Consider the following 12737-nt stretch of genomic DNA (forward strand, 5'->3'; position numbering starts at 1 on the left):
TAACCCCTTCGTCTTGCGCGTGTTGTTTGTGTTGCGCGTGTTGCTTGTGTTGCTTGTGTTTTGTCTGGGCGTTGTACGGCTAGGATCAAGGTGAACAAGGTCACTTCGCGTCACGTCACATCAGTGAAATTGTTCAAGATAGTGCATACTGAACGTGTCTTTGAATCGCGCGGCACCGTTGAGGAAACGTGACGAAAGACTTGCATGCTTCTTGCGTCCTTCATGAAGAAACGCACGCGAAAGTCAGCAGCGCTTCATACGATTCGGGTTTCCTCTTTGAAGCATGACGTCATTTGCGCCCGGGGTAGTGGCTTAGTGGCTATAGCGATCGGCTGCAGTCCGATTGGTCGGTGGTTCGAGTCCACCCTGCCCCTGTGGTTTTCTTTTTTGCAGGCTCTCTTCTTTTCATACGCATGCGTGTGTGCTGTGTGTGTGCGCGCGTGCGTGTGTGTGTGTGCGTGTGTGTGTGTGTGTGTGTGGGTATAAAGTGCTTGATACGTTCGAGCACTCTGGCTCTCCCTGAACGCGTGGACGCGGGCACATGCTAAGGTCGTGCTCACGTGCTAAGGTGCTCGATCCAGTCCACCACAACACACTGCACCCAAACTGACACAACAAACACACATTCAAAATTGGCGGCAATTTTTTCTCTTCTGTCGACAGGAAAAGCGGTAGTGGCACGGCGGTGACGCCATATATCGCGTCATCCAAGCAAGCCATGAGAGATGATGTCTTCTTCACCTGTTGACGAGCAAGAAGCGTGCTCTCAGGCGCCCTGCCCACTCCATTTCGCCCTGCCTGCCACCTCCCTCCCTCATTCTTCTAACTTCATCTTGCAATCATTGCGGTTGAGAGCACGTCATTTTCCGCATTCCTTGCCGTTCAACATGTTCAGTGCCCTCTCTCTCTGGTTGGGGCACCCTGCTCCTCGAGCAGGACTTGCTGCCTGCAAGCAAAGGGGAGACGTGCGCTGTTGCATCGTGAACAAGCTGCCCAACCCCATTGAACTTTGAAAATGACGCGAGACCATCGCGCCATCACGTCATCGCTGAGCTCTTGTCGTGTGCTCGGTGTGCTACCGTCACACCCGTACAATGCATCTTGATTGTTCTCTGCCCCAGTCCCCAAAACAAGCAAACACAACACTGCTAGTGCGTGTGTGCGCGCCACGTTGGTGGGTGAATGGTACCACGCGAGAGTGCTAGAGTGCTGTGCGTGAGCTCTACACCCTTTTTTGTTTGTTGTGCATGCGTGTACGTGTGTGTGTGTGCGTGCGCGTGGTCATTTTCCTTTCCTTCGTCTTCCCCAGCTGAGCGTCTCCCCTCGTGCGCGACTTGTTCACTGACCTTGTGTTATCGCCCTCCTGATTAGCTGCACACCGGTTCGTCCCCTTCCACTCGCCTCTGGCACAGGCTCGCCCGTCTTCAACAATCTCCCGCCCGCTCCCAGCACTCACTAACTCACAGCACCCGACCACGTCCACCATGGATTCATTGTGGTCAGTTCTTTACGGTGCGCGCGCGCGCCACACGACGACGTTCTTCTCTTCTCATCTGCATGTGCGCGTGTTGTCGGCAAATTCCCATGCGGCACGCGCACGCTCCACATGTCCTCCTTTACGCATGCATGCTGCGGTTTCACTCGCGCATCGCACGCTCCACATGTCCTCCTTTACGCATGCATGCATGCTTCTGTTACTTGCCACAGGCCAACCAGCAGCGATTTCGCTTCTTGTGAGCCAATGGCAAATCCCATGAGCATGGTGAGCGAGCGGTTTGGCCATCGTGTTTGGTCGTTTGTTCGCCTGCGTTGACATGATGCCCTCACCACCAAACAAAAGGTCTTGCGCTGTTCTCTTGTGTGTGCATGCGCGCATATGTGGAATGCTCTTCGCGCCTCCATGCCGCTTGTCTTCTTCCTTTTTTTTTGCACATACGCTGTCCCCTCGCTCCAGCGCGCACGCTATCCCACTGATTCACTCCCTCGCACACATTCACTATCTCCTCTGCTTTTGGCATGCATTGCAACACATACTCTTATGCAGGACGCTGCGTTCCACCAGATGCAAGACCCGCACTTCACAGAAGACCAACATCACAATCCTCTTTTGGGCTTGGACACCTTCCACGACATTTTCTGTGAGGATGCCTTCGACCTGTCCAGCCCTTTCCTCGACTTGGCATGCACTAAGTACCCGTCTCCTCTCCAAGACCAGCTCGACGAGCGCCGGCGCGAGTCTACCTCTTCCTTGTCGTCGTCGTCGTCATCATCATCATCCTCTTCTGCTTCCACCACACCCAGCTTGGGCGACGGCCCCACGCTTGGTGACGGCCCTCTGGATGACATGGACGTGTTGCAAGAGCTTGGCCTGCTCCCGACGCCTTTCCCACGGCCGCGTGCCATCTCAAGCCCCATCGTGCACGCCAGCGCCGCTCTCGACCACCTCCTTGCTGCTGGGCCCGACAACGAGGGCGATGGCTCCCACTGGCTCACAGCCACCTTGGAGAAGATTGCGCAGCAGGGCGCGTGCAAACCAACCCGGACGCTCGCCAAGCCCCTGCCCCACCTGCGATGCGACGAAACCCTGCCGCCACCGCTGCTGGTGCCGCGACCTGCGCAAGTCCTGCGACCTGCGCAAGTCCCGCGCCGCCAACAACAGCAGAGGCTGGGGCCCATCTCCACCGCCACGACGCCAACACCACCCCTGCCATCTACTTCACCAAACTCAAGCACGCAGCCCTCGACGGTTTTTCCCACCCACGCAGCCCCTGCGGCAACAGCACCAGCAATGGCAGCGGCCGTGAGTCCACCACGGCTTTCGTCATCGTCATCATCGTCGTCGTCGTTGTCTGCTTCCTTCTCAACGTCCTCAGTGACTGCATGTGCGAGCGAGCGAACCAGATGGGGGACACACGCGGCCAACGACGTGGTTACAGCTGCCCCGCCGTGCGAGGATGGCCAGCAGGGCAGGGCCCAGCGGGAAGAGGCGCTTATGCGCTACCACCGCTTGAGGCAGGAGGTGTTGGCGCAGCTATGCAACCGCCCGCGCAACGTTGCAAACGTCATCATCACAAGCAACGTGCCACCGCTCTTGTCGCAGCAGCAGCGAGCGAAGCTGCGACTGTGCTCTGCAGCCGGCACCACCTCCACAACGGGCGGGCCTTCTGCGCCTGCGCTTGCATTGGGCCAGCCACACCACCAGCATCGTGGTGCTGGTGCATTCGGGGGCAACGGCAACAGGAGGCGACGACGCAGTTCCGCTGCACAGGGCAGCAGCCGGACGAGGAGGGGGAGGAGGGGAAGGAGCCGCACCAGCAGGGGTGATGACGAGGATGCTGAGGGTGATGGCGAGGAGGAAGATGCTGCGGCGTTTCCGTTTCCCGGGCGGGCCAGCAGCGGGCGCAGTCAGCGCGGCAGGCAGTACAAACTCGCTCGTCGCTTCCTGCCCTGATCCCTTGATCCTGATGTGTGCTGTGAGAGGGGAGGGTGCGTTTGTGTACTGGTGGATGGGTGAGGGGGGGGGGGTGGAAGCGGGAGATGGGGGCTGATGGCTTGTTTGCTTGATGTCTTGTGCCTGAAGGTGGGAAGAGGAAGGTGCGAGTGAGTGATGGTGAAGGAGTGATGGTGATGGTGAGGGTGAAAGGATAGGATGAACGGGGTGCTGGGGAGTGGGGAAGTGGGAAGAGTGCTGAGGTGCTTGCAAGCTGCTCTGTAGCAGAGCATCAATAAACCCTCTCACGCCAACAACGCACACAAATCCCAGCAACAACAAAACCACAACAACGAGAAAGATGGAGGAGGACAGTGACGACTTGTTCGCGGATGTGGTGCTGTCGCCCAAGGACCACGATGAGGAGGAGAAGAGGAAGCGACGGGCTGCCGATAGCAGCAGCAGCAAAGGGAAGAAGGCAACAGTTGCCAAAGGTGCGTGGTGCGTGTGTGTGCATGTGTGTGCATGTGTGTGCATGTGTGCATGTGTGTGTGTGTGTGTTGTGTGTGCTCTTCGCATCGATACAGCCGAGCTCTCGCGTCAGCTGGAGTCGACCCTTGGCGCCAAGCAGCCACTTCGCTCCTGCTACAACACGTGCTAGTGCGCCCTGTTGCTTGTTGTGTACTTGCTTTGGCTGCTGCTTCTTGTTGACCTCACACACACACACATGCATTGGCGAATGTGTGTGTGTGTGTGTTTTTTTTCCTCCCGTCTTACACCCCCGTCACACACACACACACACACACACACACACACACACACACACACACACACACACACACACACACACACACACACACACACACACACACACACACACACACACACACACACACGCACCATCCCCTTTGCAAACGCACAGGTGTTGTTGGCGACGATGAGCGAAATACGGACAACGCGTGGGTGGAGACAACGGTGCTGAACGCGCACGGGAACGGCAGCGTGCTCAACGTGTTTCCGCCAACGTTCACACTGCAATGGGGCGGTACGTCGCTCAAGTTTCGGTGGCTGCCAATCCACCGCGCGCTGGCGTGCCGTCACCACGTGCTGAAGGAGGCGGCGGTGGCCGTTTGCCAGCAGCGGTCGTCACACATCCCAGATGCCGTTGACAGCACGCATCTCACGTACTCGCTGCTCACGCACGACATTCACACCCCGCTGAGGGACGTGCATTCGCCGGCGCTTGTTGGACACGTGGATGTGCAGAGCGTCACGTACAGTGGCAGTGTGTCCCCCACAGCGCCAGCCACCACAACTGTCGCATTGTCGACCGCAGCAGCAGAGACAAGCGATGCAGCACACACGTCACCACCACCACCACCACCACGAACAACACCAGCAACAGCAGCACAAGAAACAGCAACAGCAGCACAAGAAACAACAACAACAACGACAACAGGAACAGACAAGCTGGTGCGGACTGGCAGCAGCAGCGGCGACGGTAGTGGCGGTGATGATGATGGTGCTTTGGAGCGTGGTCGTGCAGTTGCTGAACACACAGAAAGGAGCCTCACATTGTCGTCGTCACTTCAGCGGCGTGATGTGGATGGCGCACGCAAGGGGAAGACAGGGGCTGACAGCGAGTTGGCAGATGTGTTGGCCAAGCGGCTGCATATCTGCGATGAGGAGGGAGAGCTGCGTGTTGGCGCTGGTGGTGGTGGGCAGCTTAATCGCGCAAACGCAGCGGAGAGACAGGGGGCAGCGAGGAGCGCACAGCAGCCACAACAACAACAACAACAACAACAACAACAACAACAACAACAACAACAACAACAACAACAACAACAACAACAACGACAACAACAACAACAACAACAACAACAACAACAACAACAACAACAACAACAACAACAACAACAACGACAACAACAACAACAACAACAACCACAGCAACAACAACAACCACAGCAACAGCAACATGGTATTGATGTCAATGTTGCTTCGATGCCATTGTGGAAGCAAGAGTTGATGGAGCGACGAAGAAACCGCTCGGCCACAATCACGGGCGGAACACCAGGTGTGTATTGCTTTTTCAGTGAGTGTGAGTGAGTGAGCGTGTGAGTGTGAGTGTGTTTGTTTGATTGAGGCTGTGTACATGTGCGCATCTGCGTGTCATGTTTCGTTCCTCTTCAACCAAACACGTTTCACTCACACCTTCGCCTGCTGCCTACCCCCTTTTATCTGTCGCTCCAATTTGCAGAGCGGGCACGCCCACAGCACCATGACGGCAGCAACAGTAACAGTAACAGCAGTGGCGATGCGCGCGGAAGTGCACACGAAGAGCCGTCGTGGTTGGTCGAGCTGAGGCGACGAAGGCAGAAGCACTCTGAATTGCACATTCAGGCACCACCTTCACCCTCGCCCACACCATCTCAGCAGCAACAGCATCTGCAGCCGCAGCAGCATCTGCAGCCACAACGTTCGGACGGTGCCGCGTCACACAGCAAGCGCGGTGGTGGTGATGATGGCAATGTGCATGGTGAACACGGTGATGGTGGTGGTGATGATGATGCGAGGGAGATGCAGGCGCGTGTGATTCGACGCGGGAGTGTATGTGATCGATTACAGATGTGGGAGCACGCGTTTGATTGAGGCGTATGGCGTTTTTTTATGGTGTTGTGCAGAGTGAAAGGCGAATATTTTCGAGGTGTGAATGGGAGATGTGAGGCGGTGGTGGTTGCAATGACGAGGAGAAGTGCTGAATGTGTGTGTTTGTGCGGTGCATGTCTGCATGTGTGTGTGTGTGCATGTGTGTGTGTGGTGCTCGAATAGCCGTTAGCTTTGCTGGTCATAGCTCTTTCATTTGGGAACATCAGATTGTGTACATTGATTTCATTGCTTGCTTGTGTTCATGCAACATTTGCGCACAACCATACGCACAAGGATATGGCAGTTCTTGGGTCAATCACCCAAAAGCCAGCAACCAGGCGTACCGCGCCTTTTCCTTCCACGCGAGGGGTGGCAGTGATCGTGTCCTCTCTCTCTCTCTCTATCTAAGTATTAAACCGACACCAACGACAGCGAGCCATCCTCATTGTGTGTGTGTGTGTGTGTGTGTGTGTGTGTGTGTGTGTGTGTGTGTGTGTGTGTGTGTGTGTGTGTGTGTCACAATCCCCATCGATTGTCATCGCAACATGCATGCACAGCAAAGACTGTGTGTTTACTGATTGTGCACGGTGAACCTCCACCTCAACGCGGGTGGTGTAATTTGAGTGAGCGCAAAGAGAACGGGGGAATGTGTGAGTATTGAAGGGCGCACGTTACACTAGCACGCTCTTGATGCAGTTTGCACAGAACACGCCTGGGCTGCCGGCGTCGGGAGATTCGCTGATGACCTGTTGGTGGTGGTGGTGGTGGTGATGGTCATGGTCAAGGCCGTGACGATGGTGGTGACGTGAGTAAGCGGGTTGAGGAGGGGTGGCGAAATGCTACATGGCACAACAGAGACACAGACGCCGAATCGGGAATGACGAGCAGAACCATGCGTGCACACACACACACACATAAAGAAAGACAGACAGAGACCTGGAGACAGTCGAACACACACACACACACACACACACACACACACACACACACACACACACACACAACCACGCACCTTGATGTTGAAGGTGATTGATGTGAGGCCTGCAGGGGGAGCAGGGAGGGTGAAGTGAACAATATCGGCCGGGAAGATGGCAATGTCGCCAGACGAGAGGGCGACACGGTGCTGCGATGACTTCCACCCCTGCGCAGGGCTCGCGTCCTTGGACATCAGGACCAGTGTGGTGCTGCACCGACGGTGAGTGTATGCGTGTGCGTGTGTGCGTGTGTGCGGTTGTGAGTGTTCGTGATGCGGAGGGCGCGCGAATGTTTCGGTGGTGCGTGAAGGTGAACAGGCAGCAGACACAGACACGGACACAGACACGGACACAGACACACAGACACACAGACACACAGACGCAGACACACACACACACGTAGACACACAGACACACACACACACACACACACACACACGCACACACAGGTCCACATTCAGACACCATGGGCGGGCACCTTGCGTCGAGGACCAGCTTGCCTGTCCAGTGTGCACCAAAGTCGCCCGCGTGCTGTACAGGAAGCTCAAACCCGCCGTCCTCAAGCACCGTCGACCACATTTGCAGCAGCACGTTGACGCGGTTGCTGGTAGTCGAGCCTGGGTTATCGGCTTCGAGCACGGCCTTGAAGTGGGAAAGGACGGCTGCTTCCAACGCGCGAACGGTGTCATCACGCCACTCCAACATCTCATCGCTGACCCACCCGCGGATCACGTCCTCATCGTCATTATCATCGTCATTATCATCCGTGTCAGAAGAAGAAGCGTCCGCCTGTGTATGCATCATGCGATTAGACGTGGTGTACATGGGATTGTGTGGGTGGTAGGCGTGGAATTGGGAGTGGGGCATCGGAGTGAGTGTGCGCAGTGAACACATTCAAGGCCGGAACAAGGATTGGACGCATACTCGCACGCACACATACATACACGCACATACATGCACACACACACACATTTGCGTACCTTGTGGTGTGTGTGGACTGCACCCAACACGGCAGGGAGCACGTCGGCTTTGTCCAAGTCAAACTCGGCGGTGTAGATTGTGGTCGGCCATAGGAGTCTGTGAGTTGGAGGCCGTACAGTGAGTTAAAGCAAGCGGTCTGCAGAGATGGAGGGAGGGGGGCGACAGAGACGGCCGTGTCTGCGCATTGGAGAGAGAAAGACACACAGTATATGTGTGTGTGTGTGTGTGTGTGTGTGTGTGTGTGTGTGTGTGTGTGTGTGTGTGTGTGTGTGTGTGTGTGCCATGTGATGTCCATACACATGCACACACACACACACACACACATGCACGTACGTAAAGCGACCGAGCTGGGTGGCGTCGGAGGTGACTGAGACTTGGGGCTCCTCGTCGCTGTTATCCATGCCATAGGCAGAGAGGCCATCACGCAAGGCGCTGCAGCTGGCACCAGCACCTGTTGTGCCGGGCTCTCTGCCCTGTTGATCCTCAATCTCCACATCAATCGAGGATCCTTTGTCGATGTCCAGGCTGGCACCATAGTTCCGCAGCACTGTCGACCAGCCAGAGATCGTAATCAAGTGAGACAGAGGGGGAGAGAGAGGTGGGCAGGAGCAAACAGACAGACACACACACACAGACAGACACACACACACAGACAGACAGACACACATGCACGCAGACACACACACACACAGACACACACAGACACACAGACACACACACACACACACACACACACACACACACACACACACACAACACAGGTATTCATGTGAGCAGCTGCAAGCAGTGGGGCAGCACGCATGATCCAAGTCCAAGTACATCAACTGCTCTGCATAACATCAAGCGATGATGTCCTTCACAGCACCAGCACAACCATCCCTCCCCTCCTCCTCCTCCTCCTCCAAGCACACACCTGACTGCATGCCGTCTGCATAGCCGTCATTGTATGCTCGCTTGATGTCTGCGTCCGTGTACTTGGTGCCGCTGCTGCCTTGCAGCGAGCAGCCCAGCACCAAGCATGCCAAGAGCACACCAGCGAGGGAGGATCTCTTCGGCATCACCACCACCATCGTTCGGTCTTGCGTAGTTGCCGGCGTTGCCAGTGAACAGAAAAATAATTCGCTCCTCTTTGGCGATGGTGGCGTTGTCATCCAGTTCACACCCACACCCACACACACACATACACCCCCCCCCCCCACACACACACATACAGACATGTGGCTTGTGAATCTTCTACTCTTCTGGAGGAAAGAAGGCAACAAAGGAAGGCAACGGCGTGGATATGGCAGGTAACAGAAGCCGTCAAAGCAGGCTATGGGAACCAAGAACAGTATGATAAGGTGCATGCATACACCGTAACAAGCCGTGGAAGCAAACGTCGTAAGGAAGGCAGTCGAACACACGCGTACACACACCGATACACACACAGACAGACACACATACACACAGCACCATTTATGACTGAGAGCAGGCAGTGGCGATGACGCAGAGCACAACTAGAACTTCCACGCCTGCCGCATCATCAGGTCAAAGTAGGCGTCGTCGTCGACGGACGCACTGACGCCTGCGTAGTAGTTGAGAAACTCCTCATATGTGACCACCCCATCCACCACGCCCTTCTGCTCAAATGTTTTGAGAAACTCATTCAGGCACTGCTCCTTTGTCCACTCGCCATTCATGTACTTGGGATGGTTGTCCACACGGTACACCCTGCAATGGCGAACAATGCAAAGAGGGCAAGTGTGTGGAGGTGAGTGTAGGTGAGTGTAGGTGAGTGTAGGTGAGTGTAGGTGAGTGTAGGTGAGTGTGGGTGGGTGACAAGGTGAGCAGGGCATTGCTGTAGTCGCTTGGTATGGGGCGACAAAAGGAGAAGGGTGCACACGGCAGCAAAATGAGATAGCAGAAGAAGCGACTTGAGCTGCCAAGTGTGTCAACGGAAAAGGGGGGCAGTTGTGGTGGTACGTAGCCAAGCACAGACAAGCGCAGCCACACGTGCAAGTGCAGGTGCACGCACTGTTCCAAGTCCTCAGCTGTGATGTTGCCATCGTTGTTCTTGTCAAACAAGGAAAATGCCTGCCGAATTAACTTCTTTCGTCGGGAGGACATTGGTGGCTGCAGCAACAAACAAGGCATGCATGCACATGGCACATCGCGAACGAGTGAGAAGCGCACTGCAAGTACTGCACATATTCGCTGAGGAAGCTGGCGCTCACGGCGGGGGTGCTGGTGCTGATGATGGTGGTGTTGTCATGTAGCTGGCACACGCGTCAGCGACGCGGCTGCGCACACATGCACGAAAATATACGGTTACGTTATGTCGTACTCTGAGCGCTTGAAGAAACTCCTCAAAATCCACGTTCCCATCGCCGTTGGCATCAAACCGGTCGAAGCAATCATGGTATTCCTGTTGTGGGCACATCAGCAGATGGAGGAAGCAGGACAGATGCATGGCACAGGTGGAAGCAGTCAGGTGGAGAAGACGTGGTTCGGAGCGCGCGCGAACACACACACACACACTCTCTCTCTCACACACACATACATCACACATATCGCACACACACATGCACACATACATCACGCATATCGCACAGGCGCCCACAAAATGTCAATACACAACCAAAGCATACCTCCTCGTCGTCGAGGTGCACACCGAAATCGTGGAGGCCTTTCTTGAACTCGTCAAAGTCGAGCTTCTTGTTGCCGTTGTCGTCCATGATGCGGAAGATGCGGCCAAGCCCCGAGATGCCACCGGCACCACGCTCCAAACACCGGTACCTCAGCTTCTCAATGGGATCCTTGAAAGGGCATGGCAGCACGTGCGTGCGTGATGTTAGCTTGGCAGCGCATCGTGCTGCAGAGCTGAGAAGACAGACACACAGACACACAAAAAGGCAGGCAGGCAGACAGACACACAGACACACAGACAGACACACAGACAGACGCACAGAAACAGACAGATAGACACACACACACATACACACAGACAGGCAGACAGGCAAGCAGGCAGACACACAGACACACAGACAGACACACAGACACAGACAGACAGACAAACAGACAGACACACACACACATACACACAGACAGACATACACACACACCGTTGCTTGGTCTGCTTTGAGTTTTGCATCGCGCTTGAGGGTAGACTCGCCACGCTGAGTAAACGCCATAGTGTCTGTTGTGGTTGGTTCCCTGTCAAGAAGAAGGCCTTGTGCGCGTGTGGTTTGCGTCGTGCGCCGAAAGGTCAGAGGAACAAGGTCTTGTCGTTGTCGTGGGTGGTGTGTTTGTTTGGTGCCGTTGCTGTGCAGGAACCGGAAATTTCAATTTCGTGTCGATTATCCATGAAAAACATTCACAAATCGCCAACAGTCACACAAACACAAACAAATAGCACACACGAAGATGATGGAAGGCTGGGTGGCAGTGCTTGTACTGCATGTGGTGTGTGCTGCGCTGTATGTGGGGTTGCCGTGCAAGGAGACGCCAGGGTATGTGTGTGACCGGGATGGAAAGCCTTTCATGTACAAGCTCAACGGGCTGCGTGTGCTGGTGATCGTCGTCGCATCGTTCCTGCTGGCTGCCCGACTGGGCCTTGTGTCGCCAGCTTTCTTCGTGGACGAGTTCTGGAGCGTCGCTGTTGCTTCCAACGTGCTGGGGCTTCTTGCATCGGTGCTGGCGCTGGTGCTTGGCCTCCAGCTCTCACCACAAGAGAGGGAAAGCCACCGCCGCCGCACCTTCACCGTCGACCAGTTCAAGCCACGTGGCGCGACACCTGGGTCCTCTTCGCGGTCCCACGGTCACCCGTCCTCGCCCATCACGTCGCGACACACGGCCACTGGCACTGGCGCTGGCACTGGCACTGGCACTGGCACTGACACGGCACCAGAGGGCCAGCACGGCCTCGCCAAGGTCCTGACCGACTTCTTCTCGGGCGTGCAGTTCAATCCACGCACGTTTGGCCTTGACTGGAAGATGTACTCGTACGTGTACGGCGCCGTGCTGCTGGAGCTGGTGCTGCTCAGCGCAACCTCCGCGCACATGCGCGCAACCGGGGACGGCCATGTGCAAGTGGCCATGGCCGCATACGTAGGCCTGTTCTCTTGGTTTGTTGCCGAGTACCTGTACTTTGAGCATGTGCACCTGTACACGTACGACCTGTTTGCGGAGCGGCTGGGATTCAAGCTCGTGTGGGGGTGCTGGGCCTTGTATCCGCTCTTCTACCCCATTGGCGTGTGGCCCCTCATCACGCCGCCCACTGCAGACGCAGACTTGTCGGTGCTGCAAGCGGCTGGCGTTGTGGCTCTGTTCTTCTTTGGATGGGTGTTGACGCGTGGCGCCAACCTGCAGAAGTACACGTTCAAAGTGGACCCACAGCAGCCGTTCCTCGGTGTCATCCAGCCCCACACCATCAGCGACACGCGAATCCTGTACTCTGGGTTTTGGGGCCTTGCGCGCCACATCAACTATCTTGGGGAGATCCTGCAAAGCGTTGCGCTTGCGCTGCCTGGGTGGCTGCTGACGGGCAGTTGGCTGCCTTGGCTGTATCCGCTGTACTACGTGCTTCTCCTCGTTCCGCGTCAGTGGGAGGTGAGGCGGTCGCGCTGTGTGTGTGTGTGTGTGTGTGTGTGTGTGTGTGTGTGTGTGTGTGTGTGTGTGTGTGTGTGTGTGTGTGTGTGTGTGTGTGTGTGTGTTGTTGTTGTGTG

At 56.0% G+C, this 12737-nt stretch overlaps 5 protein-coding genes and 1 non-coding gene across 6 annotated transcripts in view; 4 read left to right on the plus strand and 2 right to left on the minus strand.

Annotated features, from left to right (window-relative positions):
* The first annotated feature begins 301 nt into the window (after window positions 1–301).
* PTSG_20095 lies at window positions 302–374 on the plus strand. Its single transcript has one exon. It is a non-coding gene; the product is annotated as a tRNA-Cys (tRNA).
* Window positions 375–722: 348 nt separating this feature from the next.
* PTSG_04645 (uncharacterized protein) lies at window positions 723–3504 on the plus strand. Its single transcript, XM_004994679.1, has 3 exons — window positions 723–1498; window positions 1708–1762; window positions 2045–3504. The coding sequence occupies exons 1-3, from the start codon at window positions 1485–1487 to the stop codon at window positions 3449–3451; spliced, it is 1476 nt and encodes a 491-aa protein (XP_004994736.1). The 5' UTR covers window positions 723–1484; the 3' UTR covers window positions 3452–3504.
* Window positions 3505–3791: 287 nt separating this feature from the next.
* Window positions 3792–6082, plus strand: PTSG_12196 (uncharacterized protein; the record flags this gene model as incomplete). The annotated part of the gene is made up of 3 exons (XM_004994680.1): window positions 3792–3924; window positions 4353–5507; window positions 5691–6082. The coding sequence occupies 3 exons, from the start codon at window positions 3792–3794 to the stop codon at window positions 6080–6082; spliced, it is 1680 nt and encodes a 559-aa protein (XP_004994737.1).
* A 597-nt stretch (window positions 6083–6679) lies between these two features.
* Window positions 6680–9137, minus strand: PTSG_04646 (uncharacterized protein). Its single transcript, XM_004994681.1, has 6 exons — window positions 8948–9137; window positions 8368–8581; window positions 8034–8130; window positions 7532–7842; window positions 7092–7263; window positions 6680–6825 (listed from the first exon to the last, which is right to left on the minus strand). Exons 1-6 carry the CDS (start codon window positions 9102–9104, stop codon window positions 6751–6753), a joined length of 1026 nt encoding a protein of 341 aa, XP_004994738.1. The 5' UTR covers window positions 9105–9137; the 3' UTR covers window positions 6680–6750.
* Window positions 9138–9250: 113 nt separating this feature from the next.
* On the minus strand, window positions 9251–11406 carry PTSG_04647 (EF hand family protein). The gene is made up of 5 exons (XM_004994682.1): window positions 11136–11406; window positions 10662–10829; window positions 10358–10438; window positions 10049–10146; window positions 9251–9744 (listed from the first exon to the last, which is right to left on the minus strand). Exons 1-5 carry the CDS (start codon window positions 11202–11204, stop codon window positions 9531–9533), a joined length of 630 nt encoding a protein of 209 aa, XP_004994739.1. The 5' UTR covers window positions 11205–11406; the 3' UTR covers window positions 9251–9530.
* PTSG_04648 (ergosterol biosynthesis ERG4/ERG24 family protein) overlaps window positions 11379–12737 on the plus strand; it is a gene marked incomplete at its 3' end in the record, with an annotated part of 3409 nt that continues 2050 nt past the window's right edge. Inside the window, exon 1 of the mRNA XM_004994683.1 lies at window positions 11379–12621. Coding sequence (XP_004994740.1) covers window positions 11437–12621 — 1185 coding nt within the window. The 5' untranslated portion in view covers window positions 11379–11436. The remainder of the gene's footprint in view (window positions 12622–12737) is intronic.

This window comes from Salpingoeca rosetta (genome assembly GCF_000188695.1).
Source record: "Salpingoeca rosetta unplaced genomic scaffold supercont1.10, whole genome shotgun sequence".
Lineage (NCBI taxonomy): Eukaryota > Choanoflagellata > Craspedida > Salpingoecidae > Salpingoeca > Salpingoeca rosetta.

Bases quoted from the DNA above. Each gene is read 5' to 3' on its own strand.
- PTSG_04646 (XM_004994681.1), bottom strand. From the start codon at position 9,104: ATGGTGGTGGTGATGCCGAAGAGATCCTCCCTCGCTGGTGTGCTCTTG. The intron at 8,131-8,367 runs GTACGTGCATGT...TCCAACTCACAG, and splicing joins ACCCAGCTCGGTCGCTTTAC to ACTCCTATGGCCGACCACAA. The intron at 7,843-8,033 runs GTACGCAAATGT...ATGCATACACAG, and splicing joins CAGTCCACACACACCACAAG to GCGGACGCTTCTTCTTCTGA.
- PTSG_04645 (XM_004994679.1), top strand. The intron at 1,763-2,044 runs GTGAGCGAGCGG...ACTCTTATGCAG, and splicing joins TGGCAAATCCCATGAGCATG to GACGCTGCGTTCCACCAGAT.
- PTSG_04647 (XM_004994682.1), bottom strand. From the start codon at position 11,204: ATGGCGTTTACTCAGCGTGGCGAGTCTACCCTCAAGCGCGATGCAAAA. The intron at 10,439-10,661 runs GTATGCTTTGGT...TGCCCACAACAG, and splicing joins TGCACCTCGACGACGAGGAG to GAATACCATGATTGCTTCGA. The intron at 10,147-10,357 runs GTACGACATAAC...TTGTTGCTGCAG, and splicing joins AGTTTCTTCAAGCGCTCAGA to CCACCAATGTCCTCCCGACG.